Source organism: Amphiprion ocellaris, chromosome 8, assembly GCF_022539595.1.
Source record: "Amphiprion ocellaris isolate individual 3 ecotype Okinawa chromosome 8, ASM2253959v1, whole genome shotgun sequence".
Classification (NCBI taxonomy): Eukaryota; Metazoa; Chordata; class Actinopteri; family Pomacentridae; genus Amphiprion; species Amphiprion ocellaris.
The window spans coordinates 36,424,233-36,443,496 of NC_072773.1; the positions used below are offsets into that span (position 1 = coordinate 36,424,233).

The 19,264-nt window shown below is 38.2% G+C and overlaps 1 protein-coding gene across 1 annotated transcript; it reads left to right on the forward strand.

Moving 5' to 3' along the window:
* The first annotated feature begins 1,152 nt into the window (after positions 1 to 1,152).
* rprd1b (regulation of nuclear pre-mRNA domain containing 1B) lies at positions 1,153 to 13,391 on the forward strand. The gene is made up of 7 exons (XM_055013152.1): positions 1,153 to 1,911; positions 2,769 to 2,898; positions 4,306 to 4,439; positions 5,306 to 5,424; positions 5,590 to 5,716; positions 9,819 to 9,994; positions 11,409 to 13,391. Exons 1-7 carry the CDS (start codon positions 1,761 to 1,763, stop codon positions 11,556 to 11,558), a joined length of 987 nt encoding a protein of 328 aa, XP_054869127.1. The 5' UTR covers positions 1,153 to 1,760; the 3' UTR covers positions 11,559 to 13,391.
* The last annotated feature ends 5,873 nt before the right edge of the window (positions 13,392 to 19,264 follow it).

Sequence of the window (19,264 nt, forward strand, 5' to 3'; positions counted from 1 at the left end):
GCCTTTTGTGCAGACAACACTGACCTGTCATAGTAGGAAAGTTCAGGTGTAAACATTAAAATGAATCAGTCATAACAGTGCCCCAATGAGCCAGCATGTATAACAGTAGTTGTTTACCCTCTAAACATGTGGCCCGTGGCCAAAAGTGGTCCTCCAGAGGATCCAATCCGGCCCTCAAAGTGTAAAAATTCCAGAGAAGACATTAACTACAGATTGTAAATTAGTAAAACTACAAATTTAAAATCATTTCTAGACCATGACAAGTTGTTTTGACCATAAAGCAAAATACTAGATGGCTCTAGATGGTAATATTTTGTCTTGTTTTTGTTGTTTTTTTTTCTTTTTTTGGTCTGACTTTTGTTGTTTTGATCATAAAATAAAATGCTATATCGTTCAGTTCCAGATACCTGTGACAAAATGTTGTGTTCCTTTGTAGAAACTCTGTGATCTGGAAGTTGTAAAAAGATAATTCCTTAAATGTGAACATTTTCAGAATAGACTTTTTTGCACTAAAACAAAGAAAAAAATTAGGAGTTGTGGTTATTATAGGTTATTATGCTGTGATTTTACTGGTCCTATAAAATGTAGTATTTATGTACTTAGATAGTAGGTTTAATAAAATGTACTATTTATGCACTTACAGAGTATAAAATGTACTATTTATGCACTTACAGAGTATAAAATGTACTATTTATGTACTTACAGAGTATGAAATGTAGTATTTATGTAGTAGTAGGTGTAGTATTTATGTATTAATAGAGTAGGTTTTATAATATGTAGCATTTATGTACTTACAGAGTAGGTGTAGTATTTCTGTACTAATATAATAGGTTTTATTAAAGGTAGTATTTTTGTGCTAATAGAGTATAAATTGTAGTATTTCTGTACTAATAGAGTACAAAATTATAGTGTTTATGTACTAATAGAGTATAAAAGGTAGCCTTTGTGTACTAATAGAGTATAAACTGTAGTGTTTAGGCACTAATATAGTAGGTTTTATTAAATCTAGTATTTATCTACTAGTAGGTTTAGTATTTATCAATAATAGAGTAGGTTATACTCTATTATTATAACAGAATAGGTTTGATCTTCATCTCTGGATAAAGAGGATGATGATGCCCGGTTCTGATTGCGTCACTTCTGTGCGCCGCACATGTCGAGGTGAAAGTGCGAGCTGCTGCTGCCATTTTTCCGAGGCAGTCTTTTTGATGAGTTCGGCAACCAGAGCCCGAGTGTGAGTTTGGTCGTGAGTCTTGCGCCTTTTTGTTTCATATTCTGGCCTGCTGATACGTCCTGGGCACTGAGGTTTGATTTTTGGGCGGGTTAAACCGGCTCCGCTCTGCTTTGCTCGGCTAGCTAGCGTTAGCTGCTGCTGTAAACAAACCGCCAGAGCCAGAGAGGGAAGACTCTGGAGGTTTGTTAGGCACTTTTAGCCACTAATTCACCACCAGAGCCAGAGAGGGAACACTCTGAAGGCTTGTTAGGCACTTTTAGTCACTAATTCACCACCAGAGCCAGAGAAGAGGCACTCTGGAGGTTTGTTAGGCACTTTTGGTCCATAGTCCATCTACTTAGGCGCTGATATAACGTTAGAGAGCTGTCGTTTGGCTGCAGGAGGCTGTTTGCTGCTGCTAGTCTGCCTCCCACTCCAGTTTTGATGACAGTGCGAGTTTCTCCAAAGCAGCTCGGAGCTCAGCGGCTTTAGGGCGGCTCGGAGTCAGTCCGCTCACCGGCCCAGCGCGACCTCACACGCCGGCGGCATGTCGTCCTTCTCCGAGTCCGCCCTGGAGAAGAAGCTGTCGGAGCTGAGCAGCTCCCAGCAGAGCGTCCAGACCCTGTCCCTGTGGATCATCCACCACCGCAAACACTCCGGCCTCATCGTCAAAGTGTGGCACAGAGAGCTGAAGAAAGGTGAGAGGGGAAATAAACAGAACTGTGTGGGTTTAGAGCAGCTAAACAGAGTGATAGTAGAGAAATCTGACATAATGAGCTGCACTAGTTAGTAAGACTGAAACTGGTAAATATCAGACAAAATCTATGATTTAAAATGATGTTTGATACCTGAATGTGATGATACATGCTATAGATAGATAGATAGATAGACTATAGATGGATGGATGGATGGATGAATAGTCTGACATCGAGTTCTGCCCAAAAATCGACCAAATCTAAGCTTAAAATTTTGACATTTCATCAAAATCACTTTTTTTCAAAGTGTCTTGTTTGAAACATGCTAAGAAATTAACGGGAAATCTGAGCTTAAAGTCATGAAAAGTTACCACAATAATTTTAATCTATATGTCTCATTTAAAAATGTGCAAAAAATACCTATTTGTAGTAACCAGATTTAGTAAGAAACAGGATTCTGCAGTCCAGGATTCTGAGAAAAAAAATCTCTATTATGTGATTGCAGCTTTTAAAATGTGAATGTTTTATGATTTGTTTCATCTGTTATGATAGTAAACTTTAATATCTTTGGTTTGTTGATTAAACAAGACATGCAAGGGTTTTATTTTTTGTCTTTAGGAAACACTGATCAACACTTTTCACCAACAAATTCATTGAGAATGAGCCATCAATTAGATGTCAGTGTGTGGTTTTTATGTCCGACCCTCAGAATTACAGATGTTCTGACCTCCAGGATTCAGTCAGAGTAAACTCTGTTGATAATGACATGGGATGGATTCAGAGCTCTAGAATGGAGCAAAAGCAGCATGAAGTACATTAAGAAACAATTAAATTCAATGTTTTTTTTATGTGTCCTCCAGCTAAAAGCACCAGGAAGCTGACCTTCCTGTATCTGGCTAATGATGTCATCCAGAACAGCAAGAAGAAAGGACCAGAGTTCACCAAAGACTTTGAGTCTGTGCTCGTCGACGCCTGCTCACATGTGGCCAGGTATGACAATCAGAAATTATGTTCTGTGTGTGAATAAAAAGACGTTAATAAATGCACATTACTAAAGAGAATTTCTATTTATCTACACATCAGTCCACAGTTACTAAGTCAGTACCTCAGTAACCGTCCTGCAGCTGCTATCAAAGCTTCCAAATGCTTAATGTTGCTCAGAGTCCGTCTATTTTTGATTTCGTGCGTCTTCCAGGGGATCACTTCTAGTTCAGGGATATTTTTAGACTGTTGTACTACAAAGCAGGTTTCTAGTAATGTGAGGGTCGATTTAAAAGCTGCAGCTCGTGTTTGTTGAAGCAGTTCATGATGATTTTGAATTTCGTTGTTGTTTTTTGGAATCTAACCTCTTTTCACATGTCTTTTCTTGATTGAATACATGAAATATGTGTTGGAATCTGCTGATACTTAGTGGAATCCAGTCTTCCCTTAGTCTGAGTCACTACTTCCAAGCTGAACAGTTGGAAAAGTTTGTTTTCGTATCATTTTAACTTCATCTGTCCATTGCACTCATTCCTGAATGACTTTGCTGATTTCTAAACATCAGACTGACTTCTGTAGAAAGGTTGCAGGTCACTATTCCTTCTGAATCAACACTTCTGTGTCGGACAAACTGTCCTACAGCTTCTCTGCTGTTATACTTTTTTCACTTTATTTGCCTCGCTTTTCTGCACTTTTTAATTTAGTTTTATGTTTTTTCTTTACCAGATCTTGTCCTCCCTCCACAGCTCCCCTTAAGTGACATTTCTTAGCCAGATTTCAGACAGTAGAGATGTTTCATTATTTCATTCCCTCTTATAGGCATCAGTTAGCTTCATTTTCAGATCATCAGTCCGTTGCTTTAAGGAGCTCGTGGTTGTAGAGCGTTACTCCAAGATATTAGGGGTCAGAACATCGTCTCTGGAGCTGCAAAATACTGCATTTCTTGACAAATAAATGCGACATTTTTTAAAATAAAATTCAACTTGATGAAGTAAAAAGTGGCAATGTTTGTTTGCTGTAGGGTTCTGTTTTTATTTCAGATATCAGCTAAATATGTGGTTTTCCCTGCTGTGCCCCAAACTTTCCAATAACTGTAAATATACATAATTCTGTACAGAAACTTTAACAGTATTTTTCCTGTTCACTCTGATTTCTACAAAATATTCTATTAGAGGATGGTATTCTAAAGGTGTCATTCATAAAATTTAGATTTGGATTCCTGTCAGCGTTTGTACAGCAGCACATCGAACATACTTTCACTTCACTCCAACTGAAATGAAACCTCGTTAAAATGCTGCAACGTGTTCCTTCATGATCCACGAGCTGTTTGGAGGAGTTTCATTAATTGTTAAGTTTGTTTTATTTGAGTTTATTCGCTCTTGTCCTCCTCTGATGAACTCTCCTGTTCCTCCACAGCGAAGCAGACGAGAACTGTAAGAAGCACATGGAGAGACTCCTGAACATCTGGAAGGAGAGGAGCCTCTACAGAAGTGACTTCATTCAGCAGCTCAAACTGGCCATAGAAGACTCCAACAGCCCCAGACCCTCAGGTTAGAACACCGTCTCATTACAGCGGTCCCTCGTCTGTAGCGGGGGGTTACGTTCCGTATTTATTTTATTATTTACATATATTTTAAGGCTTCATAAACCCTCCCCACACTAGTGATGGGCGATACCACACTTTTAAGATTTGGTACGATACCGATTACTTTTTGCATAAAATATTCGATACCGATTACTGGTCCTTTCTTATTGGTGAATTTTTTCTCTATCATAATATTAGTACCCTTAAAAACAAGTCACGTCAAATACTGGCCATGTAACAACTTTAATGTGCACAGTTCAAAATAATAAAGTTAAACAAATAATTAACATAAATATGAATTAAATAAAACAAAACATTTGAGCTTTCTTTGAACTTTTGTTGAGCAGCATTATTTTCCAAACAATGAAATGATCCTGACAGAAATGTGTCGATGCTAACGTCATCATGTCAGTGTTTTAAAAATTAATTTAAGAATTGTATTTGCATCTTAAAATCAGTTTTTCTGATCCGTGCTGCCCATCGTACTGGAAAAAATCCTACAAATTGTGTTGGTTTCCATATTTTAGGACAATTTGACTGTCTGAACTCTTTCCCGTTTACTGGAAGTACAATTAAAACATTGATTATTTCATTTAAAAATAGCTGAATGTTGGCTGGAAAAGTATTAAACTCTGACAAAATGGAAGATGTTTGGGAATTTTTTTAAGATCACTTGAAACTCAAGTGATCTTAAAAGTAGTTGTAACCGGTCCACTTGAAGAAATCAGTTGTGTAAGAGTAAAAAAATGAAATTTTTTGTTTGGTGTAGACTATAATGTGCACGATGTAATGTTAGATGTGTTGTTTTCTTGTTTCTAAATTCGACTGCAGAAGAGAAAAAAGCCGTAAAACGAAGTTATCAGAAAATCCAGGAAGATGAAGACGACGAGGACGACGACTACAGAAGCCACATTTCTCCTCATAACGCTGATTCCTCTGCTACCCAGCTGGTAAAGAGGCCGACGTTTAATCAAGCTAATATTAACATGTTTTATTTCTCCTTGCACTGTCATTTTCCTTCTTTCTCTGTCCTTACCTGTCTGTTCCTAGTCATCGTTAGCTCTAATTTTTCATCCATTTTTCCCCTACAAACACCCTCTGACATCCGCTTCCAGACGGAGGAGCTGGTGAAAGCCCTGCAGGACTTGGAAAACGCTGCATCAGGCGACGCCGCTGTTCGTCAGAAGATCGCTTCGTTGCCACAAGAAGTTCAGGATGTTTCTCTGCTGGAGAAGATCACCGGTAGGATTTTATTTTTCTTGGTATATTTTATCAGCATGGATTGAGCTGTATTTTTCCCCCTGTGACAGCAGCGTGCTGAGTAAATCCAAAACGAGTTTCATCAGATGAGTTATAAAGTGAGACAAACCGTATTATTCCTGCAAGAAAAAGGAACGATTCAGCTGAAGGAAAAACACAGAGTTAAAAATCCAATCTACACAGTTGCCACAGTTAGGTGTTAGTGTAAAACAGCTTCCACTAGGGCTGGACCCGAATAGCCAGTTGTGACGGTGGTATCCGAATATTTATTTTGAGATCCGAATATTTGGATTTGGAATATTTGGACGTTACAATATGAACCGATCCTAATACTCGCCTCGCCTCGCCCTCCGTCAGCTGTTACGAACCGAGCCGAATATTCAGCTCCTTCCTCCGGTTGCCCGTCATGTTGGACTTACGGACCGAACCGAATATTCGGCTCGTTCCTCTGCTCCGGGAGGAACACGGACAGACATCCGTGCTGTGTTGTTAACGCGGATGTCTGCGCTGTATCATGCATGTATTATATATACACAATACAGCACGGATGTCCATCCGTGTTCAGCGTTCCGCTCGGACGGTTATTTCTGTTGCATAGTGCGCTCACTTCCACTTTTGATGCTGTAACGCAGGGGTAGCCAACACGGTGCCCGTGGGCGCCTGGTTGCCCGCAGAGACCATGTGAGGTGCCCGTGACACATGTTCTAAAAATAACACTAGTCACCATGAAATTCCTTATAAAAAATTATAGTTGCTGTTCTTTTTAAATCAGAAATACTTACATTAATGCAGATTTTAAATTACAATATTTGTTATAATTTTTTTTAAAACAAAAATGTCTTCGGTGTAAATGAACTTTGACGTTGTCCGAGTCAAAGTTCACTGCGCATGTCAAACCACCATGTCACTCTGCTGAAGCGTCCAGACGCAGACACTTCGGGAAGCTAGGTGTGGTTTTTACCCCCAGAACATGACAGAGAAGTGAACGAGGAAACAGTATTTTCACGATAAGTGGGAGGAAGAGTTCTTTTTCACGACAGTGAAAGATATGCGTCCTATTTGCGGGGCGACTGTCGGCAAAGCGGCACAACGTGGAGAGACGCTACTTTAGCCGCTACAAAGCTTCCATGCTAACTAGCCACCTGGTAGCACATAGACTGTATGCACACTACGGACAGGAAAAACCCAGGACTTAAAGGCAGCTTTGACATCTACTACTCGGCGAAAAGTTTCTTCATGGAGAAAAATGTACCATTAGAAAAGCTTGTTTTAGTGACAAGAGACGGGGCTCCTCCATGACGGGTCGCCATGCAGGCTTCATTGTACGATGCAGAGGTGATCCAGACTTCCCAACATTCCTACATTACCACTGCATCATTCACCAGCAGGACATATGTATGTACAAAAGTGGCCGGATTTGATCATGTGATGACTCGTGTCGTGAAGATCATAAATGGCTCCAAAGCCAGCAACCAGGACATTGAAGGTGCTGCTGGAGGAGCTGTCAGCTGAACATGGTGACCTGTTACTACACACAGAAACCCCATGGATCAGCAGGAGAACAGTTTTGCAGCGTTTTTTTAGTCACTGTTGGCCGAAATCAAAGAGTTAATGCAATCCAAAGGGGAAGACACCTCGCTGCTTGAGGACACTGAGTGGATTCTTGCCCTTGCATTTTTAACAGACATCACTGGGAAACTGAACCATCTGAACTGTGAGCTGCAAGGTAAAGGTAAGACATGATAAGCTCTGCAATGCCAGGCTTCCCACTAACACACATTTACAGACAAAGAAAGAGGTAACATGTTGTCATTCAAAACACCGTGCCATTACACAATATGTGAAAAATAATTTGTTGAAAACATGTTATGATTTGTTAAAAATGTTGCAATGCTGGTGAAAAATACTGGTGATTAATACTAATGTGATAGGATTCATTTCAAAATGTGAAAGAGTTGATTTTTTTTCTTACATAACTGATAATTTGTACAAACATGGCACAGAGTTCATGAATTGTTCAAAAATGTTACAAAGGTAGTAGTTTGCACAAATGAAGCATGATTTGATGACAGTTAATGATTTCCTAAAAATGTTAGAAGTGACAGTTTGCACAGAAATGTAACTGGTGTGATTTTGAACAAAATGCTGCAAATATGCTGATTCATACAAAACTGCCAAGAAAGATATTTACCAAAGTTTCAGAGATGGGATACTTCTGACTTTTAAATATTAGAACAGATTTCCATATATATGTGTGTGTGTGTGTATGTGTGTGTGTGTGTGTGTGTGTGTGTGTGTGTGTTTCCTACCGTCATTGTTGTGGAAATCGTTGTTAATTATTGTAAGGAATAATTAACATAAATGTGATCAGACAGTCTTTTAACATATTATTTTCATTATTGTTATTATTGTTTAAAGATGATGGCGCAAGTTTGCTATTGAGGAAGTTTGTATCAAACAAGGTGCCCTTTGTACTACTCAGTACCCTTGAAGTTGCTCTTGGGTTCAAAAAGGTTGGTGACTCCTGGTGTAACGTACTTAGACGATTCATCAATTCATCAATAGTTGCAGCCCTAATTTTGTCATTTTCTTATATTTGATTAGCACTTCTTTTTATCCGACAAAGATAGTGAGGGTGATCGTTTTACCTTGCTGACATGTTTCGACTACGTCTGCAGTCTTCTTCAGAGCGTCATTTGATGTGTGATGATGTGTCCTTTTTATCAGGTGGCTGATCTCTGGAGGATGGAGTCCAGGTGTTAGAGGGTGTAGACCCCCTCGTCCCAGTTCATGGAATCGTTTAACAACTTTCTGATTTCTATGGCCTCTTTTATCCACCTCCTGTGCTCATTGGTCTCTGATGTTCTAATCCTCCCTTTGTCCCATTAATGTGGTTGTTTCTTTGGCAGATTTTTTTGTTTTCTTGATCACATTCTGTGAAAAAGAGACTGCAGGATGACTCACAAGAACACAAAAATAAAAACCTGATCAAGAAAACAAAAAATCAGCCTTCAGGGACCACTGCAAGAGAAACAACCACATTATGGACTGGGACAAGGAGAGGATTAGAACATCAGAGACCAACGAGCACAAGAGGTGGATAAAAGAGACCATAGAAATTAGACAGTTGTTCAACGATTCCATGAACCGGGACGGGGGTCTACACCCTTTAACACCTGGAGTCCATCCTCCAGAGATCGGATCTGATAAAAACAACACGTCATCACATGTCAGATGATGCTCTGAAGAAGACGACAGACGGAGTCGACACATGTCAGCAAAGTTAAACAATCACCCTCACTCGCTTTGTTGGATTAAGCCTCCTGTTGTACTCATTTACGGGCACCAAAAAATATGGTTTCTTTGTCTGAAAAAAGTTCAAAAATTCAGCAAGAACATTTCCCAAATTTCTGAAAATTTGCAAAATCTTCAGGAAGAAAATTCCAATAGTTTCTTAAAAGTTTCCCTTAAAAGTTTTATTAAAAAATCTCCCAAATTTGGCAAGAAAATTCTTCTTCAAAAAATGAGTAAAAATCTTCCAAAAAAATCCTAAAAATATCTAAAGTGATTCCATATATATCAGTAGAACTTCTAATATTTTCTTTAAGAACATTCACCAAAAAATCTACGAAAATCCAGCGAATTTCGCTGGATTTTGGTTGATATTTTTGTGAATGTTCTTAAGAAACATTTTTAACATTTCTTTTTTTCCACCAAGAAATGTTCGAAGATTTCCCAAAAATGCTGAAAATGTGGACATCTGAAGTTTCACTGTGAAAATTTATTTTTCCACATTTTCAAACTTTAAACCGGGTCAATTTTGACCCACAGGACAACACGAGGGTTAAAAGAGTTGCTAATAAAATAAAAGTTTATTGTAATGTATATTACATTATGTAAATATGCATCTGGTTGCCATCATCTGTTGTTTTTTTGTGAACGATGCACGCTGAAATTCAGGACAAAGTATTCCACAAATTACTCAACCAGCAGTGACTTCATGCACAGCGCTGCCTTTAAGTCAGTCAGATTCTGGAAATGAGACCCTGTGACCTTAACACTCTACATTTTAACTCCATTTTAGACAAGGAGGCGGCGGACAAGCTGTCAAAGACGGTGGACGAAGCCTGTCTGCTTCTGGCCGAGTACAACGGGCGACTGGCTGCAGAGCTGGAGGACCGCAGGCAGCTGGCCCGCATGCTGACCGAGTACATCAGCAGCCAGAAGGAGGCGCTCATGGAGAGAGAGAAGAAGCTAGAGGCAAGGGAACACCTTCACAAACACAACAGTAGCTGTGGTTATGTTTACAGAGTGGTGTCAAGAAATTAGGCTAGTTTTCTGTAAGTGGTTTGTAGTAAATAAACTAGGCTGCAGTGTTTTGTCAAAATGTGGTGCTAAAAGCTACATTACAGATGGATGGAACAAACACAAGGTGAAAATGGAGACTACAGAAGCTAAAACAACTGTTTGCCAACTGCGAAAAAAACCTCTAGATAGGTTTAGTTTCTTATTCTTGACCAGCTCAGGATTTAGTTTAATTGGGAAAGATGTAATTCTTCTTCCTTGTCAGCTGGTGTTAGCCTTGTTTCATGTTGTCTGGAAGGAAAGAAGCAGAAACAACTGATCAGTTAATGCTAAAAGCTGCATAGATAAGATCAGATGGACAGACTTTATTTATCTCTTTGAGTAAATTCAAGTTATCTAGTAGCTCACGTGTTGCTTTTTTTCAGTTTATTAGTGTTGGGTTTCATCTCCCAGGAGATGCATTTACTTTTTGAAAAATCACCTCAAGGAAATGTAAAACATTAAGAAAGGTAAGAAAGTCCGAGTGAGACTCACCTGATGATCAGACTGCAGACAGGAAGATACTGAGACAATTACAAAGACTAGTGCTGTAGCAGGACTACAAAATTACATAATGAATAATCACAATCATGATTTTTTGCTTTTAACCACTATAAGAGAACAATTGACTGCAGTCTTTAAGTTTTAAAAATGCGCTCCACTCTTAAAAGACATAGCACACTTACATGCGCTGTTTTCTCCGCTCAGAAAACAACGCATGAATAAAATCAGTCACTTTCATCTTGGACTAATCTGAAATGAGAACACTTCATCTCGCTCTTTTCAAAGTAATTTTTGCTCACACGCTGTCTGAGCACCGCAGCCACGAAGCAAATGTTCAACTAGTGAGGTGTTTCGCCTCTAAGCAGGTGGGAGCGATCAGCCTGACAATATCAGTCACACCAGTGTGACTACTGAAAAAGTTAGTCTGGAATATCGGTATCGATATCAGCAATACTGGCCCTGTATTTACCTGGTATCAGATCGATACCAAACGTGTCGTCCAAAATGTCATAAAAATGTCATAGTTTACTATGTCGTCCAAAAAGTCACTGAAACGTCATAGTTCAACTGGTTGAGAGGGCGACTCAAACAGGACTGTGTTACACCAGTGTGACTACTGGAATATCGGTATCGATATCAGCGATACTGGCCCTGTATTTACCTGGTATCAGATCGATACCAAATCTTGCAGTATCACACACCACTAGCAGACGGTCTCACTGCTTGTATTTCCTCCCATTCTTGTTTCAGAAATCCTAATTATTTCTGACAGTTTGTGAGTAAATGTAATATTTAGCTCATATTGGTGCCGTTTTGTCCTCTGCAGGAATACAAGCAGAAACTGGCGAGGGTGACTCAGGTGAGGAAGGAGCTCAAGTCCCACATCCAGAGCCTCCCTGATCTGTCCCTGCTGCCCAACGTTACCGGAGGTTTGGCGCCGCTGCCTTCAGCTGGAGACCTTTTCTCCACCGACTGAGAGATCTCTGCCCAGACAGACTACCCTCGTGTCCCTCCCCCAGCAAGACTCAACCTCACATTTGACTCTCAGAAGTCCTCCCAGCTCGTGACACGTGTGGTCAGCAGAAAACCCACCTGCTGAGGAACCTGCAGGACGAGGAAGGAGGGTTTGGTGAAAGGAGAACAGAGACTCCGTCAGCCTGGATTTATTTCCCCATAACCGGCTCGGTCATCGAGGATTCCACTTCACCAGCTTGGAACAAGTTTCTTTCCTGATTTTTTTTTTTTTTTTTTAAAGTTTAGTTTTAAGTGCTGAGATGTCGGCGGTTTGAGGGGAGGGGCAGGTGGAAGCAGCGATGTGTAGACATGAATGTTGTTTGTCAATCGAAGCTCCTATTTTTGGTTTAGCGAGCGAAGGTAGGCTCTCTAAGCTCCTAGAGGTTGTGATGACACTGTGAAGGGGATGTACCGTTCATTAGTTTTATTTCTCGGCTAATTAGAGGAAATCTCAGATGGGGTTCAGTATACGTTGCTTTTTGGTTGTTTTCACAGCTGTTACACTCATCTCACCGACACTTCGTAGAGTCTCATTAAACAGAACAATGTTTTGAAGTCAAGAGAGGTTTTCTTGTTTCCCTTTGCAAGCAATTTTTCTCATTTTTAGACAAAAAAAAAAGAAAGTGAGCAACTGCTTTCATGCTTCAAATTGGCAAAGCAAATCCTGGAAGTTAGAAAAAGCATTTTTCTTTCAGAGAAACTGTACTGTAAAAGACAGTATCTTCTGAAAGAGGGAGGAAATTTCTGCGAAAAATGAAAGATAAGTATTAAAAGTAATAATTTTTAGCGTCTGTAGGGCTGAGCAATATGGAAAATAATCAACAAGATGTTCAAATATAAACAAAGAAATCAGGACGGGTTACATTAATGGCACTAAATTTAATAAGAAAAGAACAGAATCTGGTTGTATAGAAAGAAAACTATGCATAATAATAATAAATCCCTACAATTGTTGCATATTGCTCAGTCCTGTTTGGGTGTAGCTGTCCAGTATTTAAATATTTACCAGACCCTTTTATGTATGTTTTAAAATAGGTGATAAATGGCATCACACGTCTAATCGTTTAGATTTTATGTTTGAGAACTCCCCAAGTAATATTTTGGTTTAAACTCTTGAAACTCAAAACAACATTCATCATTTGTTTGAGTCGTTGATTTTCAGTCGTCTGTAAGAAAAAAAGATGCAGTTATGGAGAAGTTTTCTGATAAAAAGGTCAGCGATGTTCAACCAGACAAAGCTCTCGTTTTGTCAAAACTTTCAGAAGCACACGGCGGCTCCTGCTGCGGCAGAAAAGAGTGTTTCCTACAATAAAAGAAGATTTCAGCAGTGGAAACGCTCCTGCTGATGCAACAGGATCTGTTGAGAAATGCTGCTGCTAATCCTTCTCCATAAACTCTTGTGTCTCCTGGCAAAATATCTCAAACAGCTTCAGCTTTGCTTGTTGAACCAAAAATGTGTGGATGTAATCATTAGTGTCTTGGGCCAGATGTCAAATAATCTTTCAGTAGCTTTGGATGTTGAATGTCAAATTTTGATGCATCATTTGATTTAGTCCTGAGTTAAATAAGTGTTGAATACGACTGCTGTGTACCGGGAAGGATTCCAGCAGCATTTTAACCCAGATGTGCTTCACTGTAGATATTATTTAGATATTTTCTTACCTACTTGCGGTGTGGTATGCACTTCTTTCTGTGGAATCATACTGTACTACCAGGACTCCACCAGTAGGGGCAGCGATTTTCTGTAATGAAAGTGATTCAGTGGACGCCAATAAACTGGAACCATTTGAACAAACATTATGTGTGAGTTTTGATTCAAATCAAGATTAATATATTTGTTCTGAATATTATGGATCCCAAAAAACTGTTAAATGTTTGGTTTTTTTGTGTTTGAAAAACTACATTTAGTCTCATCTCATACTACACATTTAACCTGTTATACAGCATGAAATCCGAAAAATTTAAGTCATATTTTAGTATGTTGTCCATAATGGGGGAAAAAAACGTCATAGTTTAGTATGTCGTCCAAAATGTGGAAAAAACGTCATAGTTTAGTATGTCATCCAAAATGTGACAAAAAAGTCATAGTTTAGTATGTCGTCCAAAATGTGAAAAAAAAGTCATAGTTTAGTATGTCGTCCAAAATTTCACTGAAATGTCATGGTTTAGTATGTCGTCCAAAATGTCACAAAAACGTCATAGTTTAGTATGTCGTCCAAAATGTCACAAAAACGTCATAGTTTAGTATGTTGTCCAAAATGTCACAAAAACGTCATAGTTTAGTATGTCGTCCAAAATGTCACAAAAACGTCATAGTTTAGTATGTCGTCCAAAAGGTGACTAAAACGTCATGGTTTAGTACGTCGTCCAAAATGTGACTAAAACGTCATAGTTTAGTACGTCGTCCAAAATATGGAAAAAACGTCATAGTTAAGTATGTCATCCTAAATGTCACTAAAATGTCATAGATTAGTATGTCGTCCAAAATATCATAAAAACGTCATAGTTTAGTATGTCGTCCAAAATGTGACAAAAATGTCATAGTTTGGTATGTCGTCCAAAATGTGGAAAAAATGTCGTAGTTTAGTATGTCGTCCAAAATTTCATGAAAACGTCATAGATTCGTATGTCGTCCAAAATATGGAAAAAACGTCATAGTTTAGTATGTTGTCCAAAATGTGGAAAAAATTTCATAGTTTAGTATGTCGTCCAAAATGTAGCAAAAATGTCGAAGTTTAGTATGTTGTCCAAAATGTGACAAAAAAGTCATAGTTTAGTATGTCGTCCAAAATGTGACAAAAAAGTCATAGTTTAGTATGTCGTCCAAAATGTGGCTAAAATTTCATAGTTTAGTATGTCTTCCAAAATTTGGAAAAAATGTCATAGTTTAGCATGTTGCTCTAAAAACGTCATAGTTTAGCCTTTAGTCCACAAAATGTTGTTCTGTCCCGGCTGTCTGAAGTAGGTGAGGAGCAACACAAAAACAGTCCAAACGCTGGTTTCCAGACTGTTAGACGAGTATTTATTTGAAAGAGTAAGTTTACAACAACACAACATGTTAGGGGGTTAAAAGCAAATGGGTGATAGTAAAATAAAAATAAATAAACAGAACTAAAAGTGAACTTCAACATGTTGACATTGATGGGCATTCCAACCAGGAACAAAGTAAAAGATAATCAATACGAAAAAAAACTCTTCCTGTTCACCTCTTAAAACCCAAAAACACACCGCAGTAGCACCCTAAACTAAAACTACCAATGGGTTCCCTGTTTTCCTTTGTGAACAATTCAAAGGTCCCTCTCTATCTCCCCACACATCCACCAACCACTGGAACACATCTCCAAAGTTCTGCCGGGCCAGCTCAGCTTCCCCTCAGAAGAAGTGCTGCCACCTGCCAGATGAAGGAGCCTTTTGAGAGGCAGCTGGCATCGTGATTGGACTGTACTTTGGTCTGTTCCAATCCAGCTTCAGCTCCAGAGGCGGCAGGCGGGACGAGTCAACGGAGGCCTGGTGGACGAAGACATGCAGCTGAGTACAATCCAGAAAACAACAGAGGAGGAGTGCAGGGCCAGAACAAGCAGAGTAGCATCGTATGTCTCTTAGAAAACATCATAGTATAGCCTTTGCTACGAAAAAACACCATCATATACATCATAAATTGTACAAATAACAAGTCAAAGGAAAGAGATATACATTGTAGAATTGTAGTAATTGTGGGCTGACTGATTTACTGATTAGCAGTATTTTATATTTTACTGATTTACAGTAATAAATACATTTAAAAATGGCGCTACTTTGGCTCTGAACCTTTATCTACCTGTGGTCGCTCTGTCTTCTGGAGTGATTTGATTGGTTATACGTCACGAATAAAACTCCTTTAACTTAACATCTGTAAACAAAACAAAAACGTATCAACAAAGTTTTCTGTTAGAGTTTGTGTTCTTCTAAATTTAACTCCAAGATTTTAAATACTTTCATTGACTGCAAATGAATATCTACTCCAAATGTCTCACTAATAATCATTATCAGCCTTAAAAACCCACAAAACACCCCTCTATACTTGACTACACTTAGTACAGTCCGGTTCCCCCTTCTATAAATCTGCTTGGAATCTTCCACTTCCTGTTTGTCAAAGTGGCCTTCTACCTGGACAAGTTTTGTTGGAGCTCATGCAACAAACATTTTGGGTAAGTGCACTTTAATATGGATGGATGACACTGAATTAGAGTCTGTTTTCATGAGACTGAGTTAAGATGTGTAGCTCTGTCATTAAATAGGAAATTATTTCCCAGAATTCACAGAGAAAAGTGTGAAATGTTGGCTCGGTTAGCGTCCCACATGTTCTTTGGCTCAGCTAAAGCTAACTCTCTGCAACTTCTGGATCTCTTGAGTTGCTTGTTGTTAAAATATCTTGCTAGAGGTGCTGAAGCTCAGCAAGTCTGAGATGTTTGTTCAAAATAAGCTCATTCTCAAGTCTTATCTGAACTGTCCTCTTTTGTTTGAACTTTCCCTAAACTTAGGAGTTAATTACAGAGCAGCACATCCAGACTCAGTCTCATTTATGTAGAGATTAAACTTCAGTGTCATTCATTGATGTTAAAGTGCAGTTTTTCTGATGTTTGTTGCACATGCTCCCGACCAAACCAGTCCAGGTGGAAGACGATGTGAAGAGAAAGCTCCAGAGGATGAATATCACACATTTACGTTGGAAATAAATGTCCTTTAATTAGACATTGTCATGCAAAAGTTGGATTTCCCTTTAATGATGTTCAAATCTTTGTTGAGTGTTTTGTTGATGTTGGTTTCTAAATGTTTTCTGACACTCGGCCCCAAAGATTAAAACCTATTACGGCTCAAAAGCTGCAACAATTCACACATTGTCAACTATCTTTCTGACTAAACTAAGATAAAAAGTGAAAAACTGCTTGATTCCTGCATCATGAATGTAAATCTTTTTGGTTTTTATGTCAGTAAACTGAATATATTTGAGTTTGACATTTTATAAACCAAAACAAGAGATGAATTAGTGGAGAAAACAATCAACAGATTAATGGAGAAAGAAAATGTGTTTTCCAACATATATGGCTGAATTACTCCAACATTACAAGATACATCCAATTTTAATTCAATTTTATTTATATAATGCCAATTACATTTCAAATTGTCTCAAGATGCTGTATTTTTATATTTTTTGTCATATTTAAAATATGACAAAGTAAGAAATGTAAAGCTCTTGACTAATCCAATTTATTATTTGGTTTTTAAGAGACTAATGGACAATTAAAATAAGTTTCTCCACTAAAACTAATAAACATGAGGTCAAATAGAAGGAAGAGTTTTAAATACTGCAGTCCCACGACGACAAGAATAAAGTTTGTCAAGAAAAAGTAAATCTGCAGGTGGATTCCATGAAAGTCCTAATAAATGATAATAAAGTGTGATACTAAAGGTTTGTGGTGCTAAAAATGTCCAAGTAAAGATATGAAGTTGAACATGTGGATGGAGGTTGATAAAAGTTGACCTCCCTTCATTTCTCTGGAGCGACTCCATGGATTTTATGGATGGTGGTTAAAGACCTGCTCTTCTAGTGGTCTTCCTTCTAGTCGCTGTAAAAAGTCAGTCCATCCTGGCCGACTTCAACACCTCTTCATGACAAGTTGTTCTGCCTCGGACCTGGTGGAAAGTCCAGAAACCGGGGAAAACCTGTGGAGACTCGAAGAACTCGTGGCGACTCGAAGAACTCGTGGGGCGGGGGAAGGTGTGGTGGGTAGTGGGGGTAGGTGGGGGAGAAGAGGGGGGAGGCCGCCACCCACCTCCCCGCCTACTCTCCGCCCTGACTCCACCCAGACTCCGCCTTGGCTCCACCCATGTGGTCACTTGGAAACTACGATGTCAAAGGGATGACGAAATTATGTCTTTACATCTGATCTGTAGCTCAGTGAGTTAAGGATTTGCCTATGGAGCTGCAGGTCGCTGGTTCAAGACCAGACACTTCTTAAATTTTCTCAAAATTCTGACAAAGACAAAGAAAGAAAAGTGCCAGTGGCGGGTCTTGAACCTGCGACCTTCCACTTGGTAGTCCATCTTCTTATCCCCCTGAGCTACTCGCTCAGATACTAATTCTTCTTTTTTTTGCGCATTTATCATCTATTTTTTGTCGTTTTCGAATTTGTTTTTTACTTGAGTCTCGACTCGACTGTTTTTCTCAGGAGGTTGGACTTCAGCCTTTGTGCTGGAGGGTGGAACCCTCAGTTCCAAGACTTTCCAAGCCTCCACACCTCCCGAGTCCTCAGGACCTGAGCTTTCACACAGTCTGAGGGCTGAAATTTTCTAAGTCCCACAGTAGTTCTCTGTTAGATTGAACTTTCAGACAGTCCAAGGACTGATATCTTCTAAGTTCCTGAGTACTTCTCTGTTAGTTTGAACCTTCAGACAGTCTGAGGACTGAAAACCTAGAAGTTCTTGAGCAGTTCTCTGTTAGTTTGAACCTTTAGACAGTCGGAGGACTGAAATCTTTGAAGTTCTTGAGCAGTTCTCTGTTAGTTTGAACCTTCAGACAGTCTGAGGACTGAAGTTTTAAAAGTTTCTCAGTACTTCTCTGTTAGTTTGAACTTTCTGGTTAACAGAAGCCTTAAAACTTGTGACCATGAGTCTTGATTTCACATTTAGACCATCCATCTGAATCCTTCTCAGACCTTCACCTGTGGGTTCTTTAGAAATCCTCAACAAACTTTGATTCTCTTCACTGAACAGTAAAGTTTGTGGAGATCAGAAGGTAACATTAGTTTGATCCATGCCTTCAACTACTAGTAGACTTTATCTGGAAAGCAGTTTTCTGAAATGAGTTCTTAGTAAATCTGTCCACAATCAAACCAAGAACATAGAAAGAGGAAATGTTTGAAGAAACAACTTGATGTTTTCATTTCATCATTTTGTTTTTGGTCTTTTTGATCCTTTTATTGTCTCTTCTGTTTAATTTGATCTTCTAAAGTTTAACTGGTGTCTTTTCAAATCTTTTGTCTTTAGTTTGATTCTTCTTAAATGTTTAGTTTTGCTCTTTTCTCACATTTTGTTCTTTTCTAATGTCTGATTTGATTTTGAAATGTTTTGGTTTTTTAATGTTTAATTGTTGTTTTTTCAAATGTTTTATCAGCTTGTTTGAAAAATTTCCTTTTCTTTCCCAAAGATTAAATCTTTAAGGTTTTTCGTTTTCAATGTTTTACTACCTTTTAATGTTTAATTTTCTTTTTAAATGCTTCATTGTATTTTCTATTTAATTCTTATTTAAAGTTTTATTGTCTTTAATAATTAATTTTCTAATTAAACATTTAATTTTTTAATTAAATGTCTTTTTAAAGGTTTAATCTAATTAAATGTTTTTTGAAATGTTTAGTATTCTTATTTTCAATTGTAGTTTTTAAATGTTTAATTATCTCAAATATTTCATTTTTAATGTTAAATATTTTTGTTTAAAACATTTAGTTTAATTTCATAGTTACATGTTTTGTATCTTTTGTTTTATTAGCTAATTAAATATTTTGTCTGTTTTATAATTTAATTGTATTTAACATTTAATTTTCATTTAAGATAAGTTTTATCTTATTAAATGCTTTTTTCCTTTGATTTAATTGCTTTTTAAAATGTAGTTTATTTCTTTTTTTTTGTCAA

Coding starts and splice junctions, on each gene's coding strand:
- rprd1b (XM_055013152.1), top strand. CDS start 1,761: ATGTCGTCCTTCTCCGAGTCCGCCCTGGAGAAGAAGCTGTCGGAGCTG. Junction 1,912..2,768: donor GCACAGAGAGCTGAAGAAAG/GTGAGAGGGGAA, acceptor TGTGTCCTCCAG/CTAAAAGCACCAGGAAGCTG. Junction 5,717..9,818: donor TCTGCTGGAGAAGATCACCG/GTAGGATTTTAT, acceptor ACTCCATTTTAG/ACAAGGAGGCGGCGGACAAG.